Consider the following 22,189-nt stretch of genomic DNA (forward strand, 5'->3'; position numbering starts at 1 on the left):
CTCCTAGAAGAAAACATGGGGAAAAAGCTTCATGACACTGGACTTGGCAGTGATTTCTTGGATATGGTACCAAAGCACAGGCAACAAAAGCAAAAACAGACAAATGAGACTATATCAAACTTAAAAACTTCTGCTCATCAAAGGGCAGAATCAATAGAGTGAAAGGCAACCTATGGAATCGGAAAAATATTTGCAAACCACGTATTTGATAAATGAGTTAATATAAGGGGTTAAATATCCAGAATATATAAATAACTCCTACAAGTCAACAACAGAAAAATAAACAGTCCAATGGGAGGGAGACGCAAAAGGGAGGGGATATGGGGATATATGGATATGTAGAGCTGATTCACTTTGTTATACAGCAGAAACTAACACCATTGTAAAGCAATTATACTCCAATAAAGATGTTAAAAAAAAAATGGGCAAAACTTGAATAGACATTTCTCCAAAGAAGATATACAAATGGCCAACAGATTGTATTGGGAAGATATTTCCCAGTGTTCCCTCCTGTGTTGTCTCCTTTACTCTCACACAGAACACTTTACTTCTGACCTTTCTGGTTTTCCCCACACCAAGCAATTTGGCACCGGCTGGGTGTTCTACAATTTAATTCTGACGTTATCTATCTGGAGATAGTGTCAGATCTCACAGGTTAGTGCTCAGTCCCACAAGGCTACCCACCCCACCTTCAGATGCCAGTCGAAAATCCATGTTGTTACCTCTGCTTTGACCAATCAGCTATAAATCAGAGGTTCCCACGATCCTGCCTCATGTTTGATTAATTTGCTAGAGTGGCTCGCAGAACTTAGGAAATAGTTTACTTACTCTTTGCCAGTTTATTATAAAAGGATGTAACATAGGATATAGACAAATATCCACATGGAAGAGACGCAGAAGGCAGGTATGTGGGAAGGGGCACAGAGCTTTTTCATCCTCTCTGGGCCCACCACTCTCCCAACACCTCTGTGTTCACCAATCTGGAAGCTCCCTGAACCCCATACTATTAGGATTTTTATGTAGGCTTCCTGACTTAGGTATGATCAGTTATCAATTTCATTTCCAGCCCTTCTCTCTTCTAGAGAATTTGAGGCAGGGCTGAAACTTCAAGCTTCTAATATGACTTGGTCTTTCTGGGGACCATACACATCCTGGAGCCCACCAGAGTCACCTCATTAGAACAAGAGACTCTCCTGCTACCCAGGAAATTCTAACGGATTTGGTATCTTGGTGTCAGGAACCAGGGTCAGAGACCAAATATTAGAATCAAAGACACTCCTAGTGTTCTCATCACTTAAGAAATTGCAAGGGTTTTAGGAACTGTGCCAAAAACTGGCGGCAGATATATATATATCTGTGTATATCTAAATATACACACACATATATTGATACAATTTTTTTAAGATCTCACACAAGCATATGAAAAAGATGCTCAACATCACTATTACTAGGGAAATGCAAATCAAAACCACCATAAGGTATCTCATACCTGTTGGGATGGCCACTATCAAAAACAAAAAAACCTCCAACACATGCACAAAGTAACAAGTGTTGGCAAGGATGTGGAAAAATTGGAACCCTTCTGTACTGTTGATGGAAATGGAAAATAGTGCAGCTGCTATGGAAAAGGGTATAGAGGTTTCTTAAAAAATTAAAAATAGAACTTCCATATGATTCAGCAGTCCCACTTCTGGGTATTTATCCAAAAGAAGTGAAAACAGGCTCTTGAAGAGATAGTTGCACACTCATGTTCATTGCAGCATTTTTCACAATAGCCAAGAGGTAGAATGTCTATTGACAGATGAATGGATAAAGAAAATGTGGTATATATGTAGAGTAGAATATTATTCAGTCTTAAAGAAAAAAGAGCAACCCTGTCCTATGCTACAACGTGGATGAACCTTGAGGACATTATGCTAAGTGAAATAAGCCAGTCACAAAAAGACAAATAATGTGTGATTCCAATTATGACATATCTAAAGTAGCCAATTGCCTGGAAACAGAAAATAAATGGTGGTGGTAATGAAAATATCTATCTTGATTGGGGGGAGTTTCAGTTTTTCAAGATGAAAAATTCTAGAGATCTGTTGCACAACAAGGTATATATATATAGTTAACATTACACTCAAAAATGGTTAAGATGATAAATTTTATGCTGTTATATGCTGTGATCAAAAAGATCACAAAAGGAATTTATGGTTGTAAAAAACTCAGTTTCACATCTACTTCTATTTCAAACTAATCTTAGTATTGTTATTTGTGTAGGTATTTCTTCCTGGAATTGATTAAGCTCTTGGAGATCAAGAATCCAGATTTCAGAGAATGTTTTACCTGTATTTTAAGCAAATAAATGCATCTGATAGTTATAAGGGTTACTCTTAGGAATGGAACAGAATGTTTGAAATTAGAATTGTTTAGAAAATTTAGGTTGTGTGATTAAGCATAAGGAGAATGCTTGCACATATCCATTCGATTTAAACAAAAACGATAAAATATACTTACCAGTTGTAAATTTCATCAGAATATTTAGTACTTTGTGATTTTTTAAAAATATTAATTAATTTATTTGGCTGCACTAGGTCTTAACTGCGGCATGTGAGATCTTTTAGTTGTGATGTGCAGGCTCTTAGTTGTGGCATGTGGTATCTAGTTACCTGACCAGGGATCAAACCCAGGCCCCCTGCATTGGGAGCGTGGAGTCTTATCCACTTCTCCGCCGAGGAAGTTCCAGTACTTTATGATTTTTTTCAACAGGAAGATTTCACTCTTGTTTTAAAAGAGAAGGACCAAACAGCTGCTACAGCTCTCTTACTGTTCCCACTCCTCAGTCACTCCCCTTAAAGTGTACTGAGAGTCAAACAACTTTGAATCTCCTGTCCAGGGATGAAGGATAGACCAACATAAGGAAGGATCGTGAAAGGTAACTGGCTGGGATTATTAACTCATCTTTCCATTTAAGAATACTGGCTGCTGGGCTTCCCCGGGTGGCGCAGTGGTTGAGAGACCGCCTGCCGATGCAAGGGACACGGGTTCGTGCCCCGGTCCGGGAAGATCCCACATGCCGCGGAGCGGCTGGGCCCGTGAGCCAGGGCCTTTGAGCCTGCGCGTCTGGAGCCTGTGCTCCGCAACGGGAGAGGCCACAGCAGTGAGAGGCCCGCGTACCGCAAAAAAAAAAAAAAAAATACTAGCTGCTGATGCTTTATTTAAACTGTCTGCACTGTGGTGGTAGATCTTGTCCTGGTTGGAAATAGCTGTTGTTTTCCCACACGTATTATCAGGGAAGTAGGGTACCCAGGTTGAGGGGAAGACAGTCTTGAAAGACTTCATTCCCCATCCCTCCCTTACTCTCCAGAAGAGTATATTTTCAATTATAAATGAACACCAAGATGTTCTAAAAACCCAAGTAAATACTGATAAAGTGAAAATTTCCTTCACCATCCCCCAATCCCAGTGCCATCTCCTTAAGCAGTTTGGTAGGGGTATTGTTTCAGTTGCTTTTCTGTTTATTTACATTCAAATAAATTTGCCTGTGGCTTAAATTTGTTTTATCATTTTTACATGTATCTGTTGAACAACTAGTTTTTTAAAAAATAATTTGTCTTTGTATAACTGTGGAAATATTTCATATTGATCTACCTCATTAATTTTAAGTCGTGGTATGACTGCCACAGTTTTATGTAATTATTCCTCTATTGCTAATAGTTCCGTTTACTTTTACTGCAGACAGTGCTACAGTAAACATCCTTACAGCTTCTTACTTGTCATATGCTACTTTTTCTCTGAGGTAGATGTGAAGAAGGGGGACTGGCTGGGTCAAGGGATACATGCATAACAGATTCTGCCAGCTTGCTCTCCAGAACACCTCTACCAATTTTCAGTCCCATCTTCCTTGTATAAAGGTAACAATTTCCCCACAACCTTTCCCTAACTGATAGCACTGTTAAATTTTTTTCCAGTTTGGTGGTGTGAAATACAATGTCATTGTTTATACTTTTTATTTTTCTGTTTACTAGTTAGTTTAAACATCTCACCTTTTTTTGTCATTTCTATTTTTCTGACTTACCTTTGCTATACCTGACTCAATATTCTATGGGACTGTTTGCAATTTAAAGATATTTCATAGGAATTAAAAAATATTTGTATAATATGTATATTTTTTGTTATGTAAGTTACAAATATTTTCTCCCAGTCGCTTTTTTAAAATAACTTTTATTTATTTTTTTAATTTAATTTTTATTTTTATACTGGAGTATAGTTGATTTACAGTGTTGTGTTTCAGGTGTACAGCAAAGTGATTCCATTATACATGTACATATATCCATTCTTTTTCAGATTTTTTCCCATATAGGTTATTACAGAATATTGCATAGAGTTCCCTGTGCTATACAGTAGGTCCTTGTTGATTATCTGTTATATATATAGTAGTGTATATATGTTAATCCCAAATGCCTAATTTATCCCTCCCCCCCACCTTTCCCCTTTGGTAACCATAAGTATGTTTTTGAAGTCTGTGGGTCTGTTTCTGTTTTGTAAATAAGTTCATTTGTATCATATTTTTAGATTCCACCTATAAGTGATATCATATAATATTTGTTTTTCTTTGACTTACTCCACTTAGTATGATAATGTCTAGGTCCATCCATGTTGCTGCAAATGGCATTATTTCATTCTTTTTATGGCTGAGTAATCCATTGTATATATGTGCCATGTCTTCTTTATCAGCTCTGTTGATGCACATTTAGGTTGCTCCCATGTCTTGGCTATTGTAAATAGTGCTGCAATGAACATTGGGGTGCATGTATCTTTTTGAATTATGGTTTTCTCCAGGTATATGCCCAGGAGTGGAATTGCTGGATCCTATGGCAGTTCTATATCTAATTTTTAAAGGAATCTCCATACTGTTCTCCAGAGTGGCTCTATCAATTTACATTCCCACCAAGAATGCATGAGGGCTCCCTTTTCTCCACACCCTCTCCAGCATTTATTGTTTGTAGATTTTTTGATGATGGCCATTCTGACCGGTGTGAGGTGATACCTCATTGTAGTTTTGATTTGCACTTCTCTAATAGTTAGCAATGTTGAGCACCTTTTCATGTGCCTCTGGCCATCTGTATATCTTCTCTGGAGAAATTTCTGTTTAGGTCTTCTGCCCGTTTTTTGATTGTGGTTTTTCTTTTCTTTTTTTTTTTTTTTTTTGGATATTGAGGTGTATGAGCTGTTTGTATATTTTGAGATTAATCCCATGTCAGTTCTTTCATTTGCAAATATTTTCTCGCATTCTGAGGGTTGTCTTTTCATCTTGTTTATGGTTTCCTTTGCTGTGCAAACGCTTTTAAGTTTAACTAGGTCCCATTTGTTTATTTTTGTTTTCATTTTTATTATTGTAGGAGGTGAATCCAAAAAGATATTTCTGCGATTTGTTAGAGAGTGTTCTGCCTATGTTTTCCTCTAAGAGTTTTCAGTCTTACATTAGGTTTTTAATCCATTTTGAGTTTATTTTTGAATATGGTGTTAGAAAATGTTCTAATTTCATTCTTTTACATGTAGCTGTCCCATTTTCCTGGCACCACTTACTGAAGAGACTGTCTTTTCTCCATTGTATATTATTTGCTCCTTTGTTGTAGATTAATTGACCATAGGTGCGTGGGTTTATTTCTGGGCTTTCTATCCTGTTCCATTGATATACTTTTCTGTTTTTGTGCCAGTACCATACTGTTTTGATGACTGTAGCTTTGTAGTATAGTCTGAAGTCAGGGAGCCTGCTTCCTCCAGCTCCATTTTTCTTGCTCACGATTACTTTGGCTATTCAGGGGTCTTCTGTATTTCCATACAAATTTAAAAAGTTTTTGTTCTAGTTCTGTGAAAAATGCCATTGGTAATTTGATAGGGATTGCATTGAATCTGTAGATTGCCTTGCGTAGTATAGTCATTTTGACAATATTGATACTTCCAATCCAAGAAAATGGTATATCTTTCCATCTGTGTCATCTTCGATTTCTTTCATCGGCGTCTTATAGTTTTCAGAGTACAGGTTTTTTGCCTCCTTAGGTAGGTTTATTCCTAAATATTTTAGTCTTTTTGATGCAATGGTAAATGGGATTGTTTCCCTAATATCTCTTTCTGAGCTTTCGTTGTTAGTGTATAGAAATGTGAGGGATATCTGTGTATTAATTTTGTATTCTGCAACTTTACCAAATTCATTGATGAGTTCTAGTAGTTTTCTGATACCATCTTCAGGATTTTCTATGTATAGTATCATATTATCTGCAAATAGAGACAGTTTTACTTTTTCTTTTCCAATTTTGATTCCTTTTATTTCTTTTTTTTCTCCGATTGCCATGGCTGGGACTTCCAGAACTGTGTTGAATAAAAGTGGCAAGAGTGGGCTTCCTGATCTTGGAGGAAATGCTTTCAGCTATTCACCGTTGAGTATGATGTTAGCTGAGGGTTTGTTGTATATGGCCTTTATTATGTTGAGGTAGGTTCCCTTTATGCCTACTTTCTGGAGAGTTTTGTTTGTTTGTTTTTTTATGAGGTACACAGGCCTCTCACTGTTGTGGCCTCTCCCGTTGCGGAGCACAGGCTCCAGACGCGCAGGCTTAGCGGCCATGGCTCACGGGCCCAGCTGCTCCACGGCATGTGGGATCTTCCTGGACCAGGGCACGAACCCATGTCCCCTGCGTGGGCAGGCAGACTCTCAACCACTGCGCCACCAGGGAAGCTCTCTGGAGAGTTTTTATCATAAATGGGTGTTGAATTTTATCAGAAGCTTTTTCTGCATCTCTTGAGATGATCATATAGTTTTTATTCTTCAGTTTGTTAATGTGGCATATCTCACTGATTGATTTGCGGATATTGAAAAATTCTTTTTTTAAAAAAATTATTATTTATTTATTTTTGGCTGCATTGGGTCTTCGTTGCTGCACATGGGCTTTCTCTAGTTGCGGTGAGTGGGGCTACTCTTCATTGCAGTGCATGGGCTTCTCATTGTGGTGGCTTCTTTTATTGCAGAGCACAGGCTCTAGGTGCGCGGGCTTCAGTAGTTGTGGCACGTGGGCTCAGTAGTTGTGGCTTGTGGGCTTTAGAGTGCAGGCTCAGTAGCTGTGGGGCACAGGCCTAGTTGCTCTGCGGCATGTGGGATCTCTCCAGACCAGGGCTTGAACCTGTGTCCCCTGCATTGGCAGGCGGATTCTTAACCACTGCGCCACCAGGGAAGTCCCTGAAAATTCTTACCTTTTGGGGATAAATCCCACTTGATGATGGTGTATGATCCTTTTAATGTATTGTTGGATTTGGTTTGCTAGTATTTTGTTAAGGATTTTTGCATCTATGTTCATCAGTGATACTGGCCTGTAATTTTCCTTTTTTTTTTTTTGTATATTTGTCTGGTTTTGGTATCAGGGTGGTAGTGGCCTCATAGAATGAGCTTGGGAGTTTTCCTTCCTCTGCAATTTTTTGGAACAGTTTCAGAAGGATAGGTGTTAACTCTTCTCTAAATGTTTGATAGAAGTCACTTGTGAAGCCATCTGGTCCTGGAATTTTGTTTGTTGGAAGTTCTTAATCACAGTTTCAGGGAGATACTTACAAAGTTAAGGCATGAAGTATTATATTTTGCTAGAGGTATTTGGAAGATAATCTATCAGTTTAAGGAAGTTCTCTTTTAGTCCCATTGTATAAAGGCTTAATTGGGAATGAGTTGATTTTAATGACTTCTGTAGTTAATGACATAATTATGTGGCTTTTTTCTGTAATCTATTCATGATGTTGGACTTTTTAATGTTGAGCCACTGGTAAGATTAATTTTCTTTTAATATGCTATTGGCTATTTGTATTTCTTTTCTGAATTGAGTGTTCGTAGCCTTTATAGATTTTTATTTTCTGTTGGGTTGTTATATTGCTTTACAGATATTTTTTATCAGTTGTGATGATTAGCCCTTTATTATATATTTTCTGTAAGTTTCTGTTGCTTTTTTTCCTTTATAACTTTTGAGTTTTTTGTCATGCTTAAAAACCCCATTTAAATTGTAAAATTATTTGCTATAATTTTATAGTTACCTGAAAGATTTTAAAAACTTATTTCAACTGGTATTTGTTTTATATAGTATGTGAGATTGGAACCTCATTTTCTTTTCATACTTTGACATTTGTCCCTTATTGAATATGGCTTTCTTTGTGACTGATTTGAAAAACCAGTTTTCTCATATACTAGGTTTTCATATATGCCTTGGTTCATGTTTCTGTGCTAAAATAGTATTGTTTTAATTACTCTTGCTTTATATGAAGGCAAGTCTCTGAGGCAGGAATTTAAAAATCTCAGGCTTCACCCAAATAGTCTGTGTTCAGATCCTAATTCTGCTACTGTACAAGTTTTGTGACTCTGCTCAGGTTAGTCATTTTGCCTCTTTAAGGTTAGGTTTCCTTTCTGGGAAAATATTGATAGTTGTAGTAGTATTTGCTTTGCAGGTTGTAATGAGCTTATTAATATAATACCTGGCACTAAACTCTCAATAATTGTTAGCTGCCATTGTTTTAGGGGATACTGCTTCTTTTTATTAATCAGTAGTTTTATGAACATTTCTTCTTCTGCTCCCCTTGGTCACTACTTATCTCAAAGAATGAGGGACTAATAATAGATGAGAGCGATGGCTATTGACCCTCTCTGAGGGACAGTCACTGTTCAGGTGGAGCCTGTTCTTTGGCCTGTTCTCTCTTGTTCCCGAGGGGTGTGATTCTCTCTTCTGCTTTTCTTACAGTTAGCTCACCAAGGGCAGACTTCCCTATCCAATAGAGAAGCCTTGCACTTCTCCATTTCCTCTGCCAGGACTTGTGAAGTCAGTCTAGTTCCAGGGGGGGAACAGAAATAGTGAGAAGTTCATTGTGTCCATAGTAGAGTATTTTAATCATTTCTACTAAAACGTAGATACTGTATTATCATTGCCACCTGACTGCTATATATATTTCTCAATTGGTTTATAACAGTGGTCCCCAACCTTTTTGGCACCAGGCACCAGTTTCGTGGAAGACAGTTTTTCCAAGGATGGGGCGAGGGAGGGAGGGAATGGTTTCAGGATGATTCAAGCACATTGATTTATTATGGTCTGTGCAGTCAAACCACTCTGCTAATGATAATCTGTATTTGCAGCCGCTTCCCAGCTCACTGCATCAGCTCCACCTCAGATGATCAGGCATTAGATTCTCATAAGGAGCGCGCAGCCTAGATCCCTCCCACGCGCAGTTCACAGTAGGGTTCACACTCCTATGAGAATCTAATGCCACCGCTGATCTGATAGGAGGTAGAGCTCAGGTGGTAATGCCAGCAATGGGGAGCGGCTGTAAATACAGATGAAGCTTTGCTTTCTTGCCCGCTGTTCACCTCTTGCTGTTCCACCCGGTTCCTAACAGGCCACGGACCAGTACTGGTCCGTGGCTTGGGGGTTGGGGACCTCTGGTTTAGAACATACCTCTCTCTGTTTTATGATTAACTGTCCCCCAGATAGCTAGTTGTTATGCAGGAAAATGTTATTCATTTATTTAACAAATATTTATTAAAGAAAGAAGTAGTAAACTGGAGTCCCAAAAGCCAAATCAGAACTGTAGACAAATTTGGCACAAGGATGGATTTTGAATGTTTTTGTCAGTATTTTAAAACCATGAGATTTCATTTCTTTCTACTGTATCATATCAGTCAAAGAAGCAGGAATGGTGACATTATGTGATGGGGTATAGAGGGAAGAGAGTTTACCACTTCAGTTTTTGACAACATACACATTAAAGGGAGGATACGTGTGTTTACAATAGGATTATAAGTTTAATCATGAACTTTTATTTTTATTTTTTTTTTGCGGTACGCGGGCTTCTCACCGTTGTGGCCTCTCCCGTTGTGGAGCACAGGCTCCGGACGCGCAGGCTCAGCGGCCATGGCTCACGGGCCCAGCCGCTCCGCAGCATGTGGGATCTTCCCAGACCGGGGCACGAACCCGCGTCCCCTGCATCAGTAGGCGGACTCTCAACCACTGTGCCACCAGGGAAGCCCTAATCACGAACTTTTAAGCAAAACGTAAAGAGACCTGTTTTCTAGCTTCAGGTTTCTAATAAATAGCTCTCATCCCAGCACTCTAGCCTCTGTTGTGGTTTATCACAATATGACTCTAACAATAGAATTTTGAGAATATATTGTGCAGAGATAATTGGACATAAAATATCAGTGATTCCTCCCCGACCTGTAATATATAAAATATTTCCTAGGGAACTGAATTTCAGGTTTGGACTTGGAGGGAAAACCTCTCCCCATTTCCTTCCAGTTTTATTTGGGTTTGTTAAAAGAAACTGGATTTCAAGAGATGGTAGCAAGCAAGAGGTTACTAAGAAGTTCTGTTATTTAAATGTGTGCAAAGGACATTTTCCATATTGTCTTATACTACGTTTACTGAATGCTTCATATCTTGATGAAGAGTCAGCCTTGGGAAAACACTTTTAGCCCACAGGTTCACTTTTCAAAAGCTTCATAATTTTGAATAGGTAATATATGTTACAAAATTCAAAAGTTACAAAAACGAATAAATCTTTCTTACCCTTCCCTATATACAGATACTCAGTTTCCCCTTATAAAGGCAAACACCAGTTTCTTGTGTTTCCTTCCAGAGATATGCAAGATTCCGTATACAATCATATACATTTGTGTTTTAAATACGCACCTATAAATCATCCAGCCTGTAAACACCTATAACGCTGTCCATCTTGGCAATCTTGCCCGTGTTCAATTTTCAGTCTTGGAAATTTCTGCTAAATTGCCCTTTGTTGCCCTTCATGGAGGTTGTCCCAGTTTATGATCTTACCCACAGGCAGTGAGAGTACCTGTTTCCCCACCTCACCAACACAGTGCCTTATCAAACTCCTTTCATTTTTGCCAGTCTGAAGGAAAAGTAGTACCTTGTAGTTTAAATTTGCATTTTTGCAATAACATAAAATTGAAGTTGGGCATCTTCTTGAGATGTACTTGAAATATTTTTCCAGTTTATCCCTTGAATTTGTGTTTATTGCCATGAAGACCATTTAAAAAATGCTTATTAGTTTAACAGATTCTCATGGCTTTTAGATTTTGTTTCATTTAGAAAGGCATTCTTTATTAAAAAATAATTAATGGTTTTGTTTTTTTTACATTTAAAGTCTTTGATCTGGAAGTTTAAATAAGGGTAGTAGGTATGCAGCTTTACTTTTGAGGCAAAAATGTATATATTGTGATATATAATGTGTATATTGTATTGAGATGATAAATAAAGTGTAATTCTTGGGAAAGAGTTGTTACTGTATTGCTTGTTCGTTTTAAGGGAGAATCATTGAAAATTTTTTTCACGGATTATTAAAGTAACACTTTTCTGTAGGAAATTTAGAAGAATACAGGAGGGAATAAAAATCAACCATAATCCCACTACCATATTATAGATAACAAAATTGGGACCGTACTCATACTGCAACTTATTTTTTTCTCACTTGATACTAACATAGGAACTTAGGTTTAGAAAATAAATTGTCGTTTACCATGGTGTCAGAATTTTTTTCAACCATCCTAGTATTTTTCTGAGGCGAAATCTGAGGCCCTTAAAGGAATGAATGACCTCGGCTTTAGGCATACCTTTAAATTTTGAACAGTTTTAAAGTGCTGCATTTTAAATGAGACACCAGCACTCAGGCGAGCCAGGCATTCAGCGGGTTTCGACTCCAGAGAGAACGGAGCTCCAGGCCGGCCGGGGTCCTCGAGCCTGGCCGCTGGCCTCTCAGCCCAGCCTGGCTGCAGTGACCCCTGGTGGCGGAGGCAAGGGCGGCCAAGCACGAGGCTGAGGGTCAGATCCACCGCTGAACCCTTCTCTTCCGAGAAATCCTTTTAGTCGCTTTGGGAAACGCTTTCTTCGCATTTGCCTGTCTGACCCTTTGCCGCACACGCCGACTTTGAGCGCAGAATTGCGGCGCTAGAGCGCCCTGGCGCCGCAGACGACCGCCAGGTGTCCCCGAGGCGGGGCGAAGCTCAGCCCCGGCGCCTGGGGCTGGTTTCCGCGCCCCGCTCCCTCGTTACTCCATCTGGGGAGTTTGAGAAGTTTTGAACTTCCGGGTTGGCTCTCCCGGGCTTGCGGTGTGGTGGCCAGCCGAAGGGCGTCGCTGTGCCCAGTGTTTGGGCGTGTCCCTTTAAACTTTTTTGTTTTTTAAACTTCGGGGGTGTAGTCACGGCCCTCCTCTCTCTGCGAGTTGCTCCCTGGACACCCGGTCCTTCCCTCCGCCCCGCCGTCCAGATGCTGTGGATCATGAGCCTGAAGGGCGCGGGGACCCTTCTGGTGACCGAGGTGATCAAAGGTTAGTGTGGAGGGCGCGCCCTCGGGACACCCCCTATTTAGAGGGCATCGGGCAGTGCACGGGGGTCGAGGAGGCCCCCATTGATGACCAAGATGTGCCTTTAAGCTTCGGTGCCAGGGCCGATGCTGTCTCTTGGGAGTGGGTGGCCTCCTGGGACTCTTAGTCACCAGGCGTGGTCCTGCCTTGGAGCGAATCTGCACAGATGTGTGCAGTTCGGACCCTTGTGTCCTTACATCATGGCTGGTGGGCTCTCCACCTCAGGGAGCAAAATCCGTAGTCACTGCATGGGGATCAAGGGTCATTTTTGGTTGAAAAGGAGTCAGCCCCGTCATCCGTTTGGGTGTCTGTGGTTGCAGGACATTTAAGTTGAGGCGTTTATAGGGAAATAAATACAGCAATTGTGTGTACTGAATTGTTTAAATTACTATTATAAAAATTGTTTAAATGACTATTTGGGGAAAGGATGCCAGCTGGCGTCGTTTGTTCCTTACTATTTTAAGGGCTGTACTTAATTTTGCCACAATTTGAATCTAAGTATTCTACTAGCACTATTACTAGTATTACTACTGCTAGGTATTAAGGATGACTTTGCTTCACCAAGGATTTTCAGGCAATTCCTTTTGGGGTGGGGCAGGAGAGGAAGGGTGGCGCCTCTGAACCTTACCCTGTTACCATTCTTGCTAAACCTCACAGCAGCCTAACTGCTTTTATGCAACGCAGGTTCATCTCATACTCATCCTGCAGAATACTCTTATTTGCCTCTGCTATAATGAATGGTCCGATTGTAAAAATCATTACAAAAGTAGTGATTCCGAATCAAAAAATAAGTAGCGACCCCTAAGAACATTGGATAAACATGTGGTTTGTTTTGTGTGTTATAGCCGTAAACTAATTTTGAAGCAATTTTGAAAGCGTTTTCTCTCTACTTAAAACATAGTTTCTTATTGAAATGACTTTTCAGGATGTCTTGAAAACATAGCGAAACATAGGGAAAGTCATCCAGGCTGGTGGTCTAGCTATCAAATGCATGCTGCCATTTACCGAAATTTCTTAGTCCAGGGTAAAGTTTTCCAGAAATCAAGCCGTATCGCTGTATGAAAAGTCATTTACCGCTGTTGAAACTTATATTAAAGGCAATTTCTCCTTTTTAAAAATTGCTTACTTATTATTACCCACCAAAATAGCCAGAACATTTTGAAGTTACTCACTGATAACCTTACCATCTGAAACATGCATGGGAAAAAAATAAAAATTTGACTTCATCTGAAAAGAGTTGCAACATGATATATGAAACGTTTTTTAATGATGTGAAGGAAGGAACATTACAATTTTTCCATTTCAGATCGCCTTTGTTTTGCCATTCTCTACAGCAGACCAAAGAGTTCATCAAATGTACATTATTTCAGCATAGATAATGAACTTGAATATGAAAAGTAAGTATTGCTTTTTCAAAGATTGTTAGTAACTTTTTTTATTTTGAAGAATCTAAAGGTATGTTTATAAAATTGGAACATTACAAATCCGTTGACTGTTAGTTGCAGGATACTTTTTGCTTTAACCCTTGGTAATAAAATAGATCCTTAGGGAAAAAAATCAGAATGAAAGAACCTTCCTAAATTTAACAATTTACATTTGAAATTCTAACAGTTTACAGTATAATGAGATATAAACTAGAGTACTAAGATGTTGTGTTTTTGCCAGTGGAAAAAAATGTGTGGAAAAACAGCTTTTTTATTCAGAAAGTGTTTTTGTTATTTGAGGTTAGATTTAGGCATTTTAACACTTGTCAGGTATTTTAATAGTCATCTTTTACCAGAGTATTTCTTCCATTAGTAAGGCAGTACCTTTAAGTTGTGTGACCTATAATAATTTGGTGTGTGCTTTCTTGCTTTATTTTGATGTTGTAGCTACAAAAAGGCATTTATATTCAAAGCATCTGGAATATACATACACATTTTTGTTTTTCATTTTTGCAGCTTCTACGCAGATTTTGGACCACTCAATCTAGCAATGGTTTACAGATATTGCTGCAAGATTAATAAGAAATTAAAGGTAAAGTATTCCTTACGGAAGATTTCACTTAAGTAATCATTGTTAGCCTGATCTTGCAGGGAGGAAGGGAAATCTGTTTTTAAAAGGGAAATGTCATGTTTTTCACTGGAGTGGTGTTTGAGACATACATGTGGTTTATTGTTTTATAAAGTCATAGTATATCTATTTGTTTACCAGAGTTTTGATGAATGGCTTAAGTTTGGGTCATTTGGTTCTGGTTTGGATTGGTGATGCTCATATACTTGAAAAACCAAAGTTCAGATAGTCAATAAAGTGAACCTCTTATTGTCTGAGCCAGTGGAGCTGTCACCTAACAAGAGGAGCTTTCCTTCCTTTGGTCATTGTTCTTTCTGCCTTCACTTTGATAGGGGGTGTTAGGAAAACTAAGAGAAATTGGATTCATCTTACTTTATTTCATTATGAATCTCGCATGATATTGTACTACTTGTGACTCTTCACTATGACCCTTTACGCATATGATTAAGGAGCAGAGAAGCAAGGGCAGACAGCATACAGTCTTTAAGACTGTATCACTGAATTGTAAGAGTGTATTACTATTAGTTTGAACTTAGACCTTATTCATTTATTTTAAAAACTCTGAATTGTTGGTCATGTACAATAAAAGGTGTTCATATACTGCTAGCAATTCTAAGAGTCACTGTATATTCTCAAGTAGAAATACTGGATTTGGGGGGGCAGGTGCTTTTTAAAAAAAGTTTATTCAGCTGATTACTTATTAAACTACGACACAGAAATAAAATTCATTTTCAATTAAAAATTAAATTATACTAAAAATTTATGGGTGAGTAAGGCAGATCTATTTCCCCTTGAACATCAAACTTAAAATTCCACACCATAAATGCTAGAAGCATCTGTCAGAAGTTACTAATATGTAAAAAGGAAGTTGCAGCGTTGCTTTCTCTTTTTTCTATTAAATTTGTATTCACTAGAGATGTATACAGAGATGGAGACTCTTCTTTCTGGACTTTATTCCTCCCTGGAACAGGAATATAAGCATTTGTGGCCTTGGGTATTTATGTTCCCCCCATCCCGTTTTTCCAGTTGCCAGTGGCAGGTTTTTTGTTTCATACAGGGCTGAGAAGCTAAAAATAATTTCCTTTTCCCCTACTGGTGTTCCTTTACTTTAATTTTGAAAGTTTTTTGTTTGTTTTAAACATACTTGGCCATCCTTTTATCTTTGGGTCAACCAAGAACATATTTGTCCTTTTTTCAAACTTTAAAAAAAAATTATTTACCAGAACAGCTTGCAGTGTTGACCATCCCACCTGACTGAAACTTAATTCCTATTCAATTAATAGAGGTAAAAGTGTGTTGAGAATTTCTATTAAGAGTGTCTTGTGTGTATGCTGCTTGAGGGCTGGTTGGGTTGTTGTTTTTCTTTAAATCAACTTGGATTTCTTACTCTATGTAAACAACTAAAAGAAAATATGTAACATTCATCATTGAAATACCCAAACATTGGCTCACAGAAGCAAAAGAATACTGTGCTTATTCAACTGAATATATCCTGTTTCTTACCCTTACTTGAAATGTTGTCTACTCACATTTGTGAAGTACAGGTGAGGAAGAGCTAATAAATCATGTGTTCCTTTGGTTTTTAAATTCCATATCCTTTTTATTTTTAACTTTTTATTGAAGCACAATGTATATACAGAAAGATGTATAGATCGTGAATATACAGCTCAATGAATTTTACAAACTGAATATACATGGATAGTCATCTGGATCAAGAACAAGAACAGAACATTAGCAACACTCCAGAAGAGCCCACTTGTGCTCTCTTGGTTATCTCTGTACCACCCTCCTCACTCCACCCCTCCCTACCCCATTCACTATCCTGATTTCTAACAGAATGAATTATTTTTGCCCGTTCTTATACCCTTTGATGTTAATTTAAAGGTTTTGGGGAGAGATTAACAAAAAAAGTCAGACAGTAGGAAAAGGAAAGAAAAGGTCTCTCCTACTACCTTTTCCAGCTTTTTATGTATTCTTTCAGAGGTAGTCTATACTTAAAGTGTATCTGTTCATAGCTCCTGTCCTACCTTTTTAAAAAATTGAAGTGTAGTTGATTTATGATATCATATTAGTTTCAGGTTTCTCTTCTCCCACCCTTTAATTGTACATTTGTTCTACTCCAAGGGTGTGTCTTCTATGGGAAGGTACATGGTATTTTTGGGTATCAAAGTTTATCTTTTTAAGTCTTGCTAATATGAATGCTTCAACATTATGAGGTTTGGAATTTATTTTAATCACAAAATAAAGTTTTAGAAAACTTGAAATTAGAAAGGAAATACTAACAGCTGTTTATCTTTATGCAGTCCATTACAATGATGAGGAAGAAAATTATTCATTTTACTGGCCCTGATCAGAGAAAACAGGCAAATGCTGCTTTCCTTGTTGGATGTTATATGGTAAGTATTTAACTACTTTTCTAACGTATTAGTGAAAATACATACAACAGTGGTACTTTAAATTTGTGGTTGAAATTTTGAAATTACTTTTTCTTAGACATCTTGATTTCTTTCCAGAAAGAACATGTTTTGCTTTATAAAAATTGACCAACTGGGAAAGGCTATGGAGGGGGGAAGGGGTATGTGGGAGATCTCTGTACCTTATACTCGGTTTTGCTGTTCTGAACCTAAAACTGCTCTAAAAAAGTCTATTTTTAAAAAAATTGACCAACTAGTGTGAAAACCTTTTTATGTGTTACGGCACTTAAGGTTAGAAAATAATGCCCCAAATCTGTGTTTTTATTAACTCATGATCCATTTAGTAAAGTTGTGAAGGTGGAATCAGGACCAATAATTGATTTAAAACAAAAACAAAAAACATCAAAAGTGTATCACATGAGGTAAGAGTGCTGTATAATTTGAATACAGGCAATGTTTTCCTAAATAAGGTGTGATTCTAAACACACCAAAACATGCCATAAGGACATGGCATGTCGGTACTGTAGGAAAATGGGTAACATACTGTGTAGATTACATACAACATTGAGTGGTTGGTCTTTTTGGGTCATTGGAAGTATGCTTTGGAATAGCCAGTATTTCATGAGTTATGAATTTCATTTATTTGTAAATATCATGGAAAGTGGTTATTTAGAGGCAGATTTTGTCTAGTGCCTGCATTCATCTTCAGGAGTACCTAAGTAACAGGTTTTCCTGCATAAGCTAAGAGGTCCTCCAGAGTGGTGGTCCTCATGTTTTTGGTGGTGTGGAAGCTAGCTGTTCTACTCAGTGGAGAAGAATATCGAGTAGTTATTCCAGATAAAAAAGGATTGGTGGGCTTCCCTGGTGGCGCAATGGTTGGGAGTCCGCCTGCCGATTCAGGGAACACGGTTTCGTGCCCCGGTCCGGGAGGATCCCACATGCCGCGGAGCGGCTGGGCCCTGTGAGCCATGGCCGCTGGGCCTGCGCCTCCGGAGCCTGTGCTCCGCAACAGGAGAGGCCACGGCAGTGAGAGGCCCGAGTACCACAAAAAAAAAAAAAAAAAAGGATTGGTGTTGGAGTTCTTGAGGTAAGTTCTTGTCCCAGGTTGCTACTTGGTTCTGTCATGCTTTCTTTTAAAATTTTCTGACATGTAGTTTGAACGTCTGGAATTTACAATGATAAGACCAAAATTTGGTGGTACTAGTTGAAATTGCACCTCAAAGTTGGGTAGTTTCCTTTTCTACGTTTAAGGTATATCATTAACAATGACTAAGGCCTTTTTGGGTTTTGTTTTTATATTTGTGCTCACAAAAGTAACTGAGAGAAATGTTTCTGAGATAACTAAGTTTTATTATCATCTCTGTATGAAACACAGGTTGTAGATTATATCTCTTAAAAATTGATTTTTTTTTTAAGCTTACCCAGATAAGGACTTTTGTTTGTTTTTTGGCTTTTGTCATCTCTCCTGATGTTTATTGTACTTAGCAGCAAAAATCCTGAGGGGGGAGGGTGGGTGGAAAGAGCCTCTGCAGGGTCCCAAGAAAAAGAATGGAGAAGGTAGCTGTTTTCACTGGGGTAATTGGTCCCATTACTTGGCCAGTCACTGGGGAGAGGAATGCCATGGATTAGAGTAAACTGTGACAGCTTTACAGGAAAAGGGACACAGCCAGAATTCTTGGTGTTCATAAAGTATTAAAGGGAACCGTGGAGAAATGGCCCTGGTGTAACAGTAAAAGTCATTACACTGCCCAGGAGAAAATCTGGATGGCTGAAGCAGTTCCACTTAAGAGAATGTTCTCCTGATCAGAGCACACAGAGCTTGCCTGGGCTGCGCTGGAGTCAGTCATTTGTCTTTCTTTGTTAGATGAGATGTCCCTAAAACGGTGGGGTCTTGAGTAGCCAGATATGGTAAGTTCAGTGTGAAAGAACCCCTTAGAGGGTAGCTGTGGGCATCATGCAAACCAAGCATTGTCTTAGAAACAAAACACTTGATAATTTTAGAGAAAAGAAATCTCTCTTTTTAGGTCTTGTTGCTGTTGTTTTTTTATAGCTAGTGAAAAAGCAGTAACCCCTTGGCACACTGATTGAAAATGTGTTAGCATGCTTGTTCCTAGTTTGGTGTTGGCCTTTTGACTTTGTTTATGGTTGTATTTTGGCATGCAGAAGTTTATTTTTCTACAGTTAATATATTTTACATTTAGAAATCCTTCCAGGATTTTACACTCCCAGGTCAGCACTGATTTGATTGGTTAGGAAAGTGCCAGGTAAGCGATTTGGACTCAAGGAATGAACTTGAGCTCATTCCTTTGTTCAGTTAGAAGCCAGGTTGGCAGGAGGTTTACAGCTCTTGGCTGTAGTAAATGTCTTTGCACCATGACTGGCTGGCTAAAGTAGGAGCTTGGAGCTGTAATGATGCTAGGTGGGGAAACGGGAGAAAAACTTCTAAGAAGAGGAGGTTTATTAATAGGAGGAAAGGAGTGTCAAGATGTGATATGGATACCCCAAAAGATTAAACATCAAAAGTAAGTAAGTAGTGTTGGTTTAATCTGGTTGAAGTCTATTGGATCATCTGATTAAAGATTTGTAGAGATGAGTGAGAATTCCCCCAAAATTGATCTTCAGGCCTGATGACCTTTTCTGGAGTTGTTTGAGGAATTTGGGAGATAATAAGTCTTTTTAATGACTGACTTAGAGGATGGTGTGGTAATATTAAAACAAAAACAAAGTCTGGAGGAAGTACAGACAGGATGGAAGTATTCCAAATGGACTGATTCTATTTAAAAGGACTGACTCTGTCCTTTTAAACTCTGGGCCTCTGAAAGGAATCATTCTCCCTTCATTCTTGTGTACTGAAAAGGACCTAATAGGGGATGTGGAGAGAGTGAGAGAATAAAGTGTTAGTAATTATATTTATTATTTTACCTTAAAAACAGAAGAGGTTAGGCTTTATAAATACTTAAAATACTCAAATACTTAAAATAGGATTGACATGCCCATACTTTTCAAATACATTGTATTTCTAAATATTACAGTTTATGTGGCCTGGCAAATGGATTTGCCAACTATCTGAAATGGTAGATTCTTGGGTAACAAATTAGGGTGCCACTAAAAATCTTTTTGTACCACTCACCATAAAAGAGTTGAGGGACATAAAAGATAACTGGATTTTTTTTTTTTTAACAAAAAGGTAAGTGAACCATATCATTTTACAAAATAATAAGTTTGCTACCCTGTTGTGATAAGTCAGTGGCTGTTTCCTAGCCAGATTTTGGGGTGGCGGTACTTAACCTGTCATTTCAAGTAAAGGTGAAATTCTAAGTGGCAAAGTAAGTGCTTTTCAAAACAAATTAACGATTGAGAGTGTATTTCTAAAATAAAAGTTTGAAACTTGGCCATTTTGCTATAAAAAATGTCATGTGCAAAACCCATATTTGTACCCTTGAGAAATTTAGAAAAACTTCCTTTAAAAAATACTTTTATATTTATTTATAGAAGTAGGATACATTCACCAGTATAATTTTATCACCTGATTTTTTTAGTTAGTGATCTGTTCTTTCACTTTAGTACATGTTTTATCATCTTTATACCCAGATTGTATTCGTCTTTCTCAGTTGATCCAAAGTGTCCAAACCAATATTTCATCCAGGACCACACACTGCATGTGGTGGTAGTGTCCTTAATCTCTCTCACACATGGTCCTTTTTTTGCTAACACTGATTTTTATAAAGAGGCCAGACCTATTTTCTTGTAGAAAGTTCCACCTTTTGAATTTCTCTGGTTTCTTCTTTGTGGTATTTTTTAACTTGTTTCTCCATTCTTTGTATTTCTTGTGAACTGGAAGTTTTACCTATAGGCTTGCGCATTAGTAGTGTATGTTGTATCCCCTAAGAAGACATGTAATACCTAAATTACCATTAGTGGTGCTAAAAACGGCACCACTGGATTAGGTGCCAACCATCAAAGCCCTTCAATATATTGTTTTCTCCTTATGATTTAAGCATTCTGTGTGGTGTTATTTTGGAACTGTTTGTATATTCAGTTCCCCATCAACCGTGCATGTTGGTGTTTTAAACAACAATTGATCATTCTTGCCTGAATCAATAATTTTATTAGGGTTTCAGTATAACGTTTTTCTAATTATTTCATTCCTCCTTCACTTATTAGCTGGCTTACTTTTATGGAAATTGAGCTTTCCCTCATTCAGTTGGGGCTCTTTGGTTACCCTGAAACGAATTTTCCTACCGAGAAGGCAGAAAGAGTGGCCGTTTCCCTTTAATCACCAGTTTTTGAAGTATTACATGAATAGCCACAAAACAAAATTTTAAAACCTTATTTAAAGTCATTTAAATAATGTTTCATTGGGTTTTGAACTCATTTGCTAAACATTTTAAAAATGTGCAGCACTTTCCCAACACCTGATTAGCATTTGGGAAGTTGGACATTTACTAACCAAATGCACATCATTGCTGAATGGGATTAAAAAAGTAAGTGTAATCATTCCTGCATTTGCATTTACGTATCATGGTAATGTATCTTTTTTAGTTACAGCAGCCATTAAAATCAAGAATTGAAATAGGTGAACTTACAACTAGACTTTCATTTATTTTTATATATTTATTTTATTTTTGGCTGCTTTGGGTCTTCGTTGCTGTGTGCGGGCTTCCTCTAGTTGCGGCGAGTGGGGGCTACTCTTCGTTGCTGTGAGCGGGCTTCTCATTGCAGTGGCTTCTCTTGCAGAGCACGGGCTCTAGGCACGCAGGCTTCAGTAGTTGTGGCTCACAGGCTCCAGAGCACAGGCTCAGTAGTTGTGGTGACAGGCTTAGTTGCTCCGCGGCATGTGGCATCTTCCCGGACCAGGGATTGAACCCGTGTCCCCTGCATTGGCAGGTGGATTCTTAACCACTGCGCCAGTAGGTGCAAACATTAATACCTAGTTGCGAACAGTTATTTGGAAGAGGCCATTGTATAGGGGATGAAGTTTAGGGATTTAGGTTCAGATTGAGCTAGCTTTTAATTTCAGTTTGGTAGACTCTCTGGCACAAATTAAGCATTTACTAGATGTCATTCTCTTTCTCTTTTTTTGGTTCTGTCTACCATTATTACACCTTAAATCTGCATTTTATATTAAAAAACAAGAAAGTTACCATTGTATCTTACTGATTATCAACTTTGGTTACATCTTACTGCCCCAGCATTTATATTTTCCTATAGATACATAGTACTTAGTTCTTCTATAGGTTAAATGTACTTTTGAGGGCTTGCCTGGGAAATTAACCATTGTTTCTAACAGTTTTCTGTGGTTAAAGCATCCTGAGTGTAAAATAAATGACACAAGCAAACTG

At 38.3% G+C, this 22,189-nt stretch overlaps 1 protein-coding gene across 11 annotated transcripts in view; it reads left to right on the forward strand.

Annotated features, from left to right (window-relative positions):
- The window catches only part of CDC14B (cell division cycle 14B), a 101,253-nt gene that overhangs the window by 26,089 nt on the left and 52,975 nt on the right, over positions 1 to 22,189 (forward strand). For 8 of the 11 annotated variants that reach the window (XR_003430277.1, XM_027094238.1, XM_027094239.1 and 5 more), the window contains exons 2-4: positions 13,688 to 13,778; positions 14,322 to 14,397; positions 16,737 to 16,829. Coding sequence is in view for 10 of the 11 variants with exons in the window: in XM_027094238.1 (XP_026950039.1) it covers positions 13,688 to 13,778; positions 14,322 to 14,397; positions 16,737 to 16,829 (260 nt within the window). In the remaining variant the exon portion in view is untranslated. Of the gene's footprint in view, positions 1 to 9,991; positions 12,346 to 13,687; positions 13,779 to 14,321; positions 14,398 to 16,736; positions 16,830 to 22,189 lie in introns of those variants that run through there. The other 3 variants (XM_027094237.1, XM_027094245.1, XM_027094243.1) reach the window with 3 other exon arrangements.

The sequence above is a fragment of the Aethalodelphis obliquidens genome, unplaced genomic scaffold (assembly GCF_003676395.1).
Source record: "Aethalodelphis obliquidens isolate GAN/ISIS:26980383/991018 unplaced genomic scaffold, ASM367639v1 scaffold88, whole genome shotgun sequence".
Classification (NCBI taxonomy): Eukaryota; Metazoa; Chordata; class Mammalia; order Artiodactyla; family Delphinidae; genus Aethalodelphis; species Aethalodelphis obliquidens.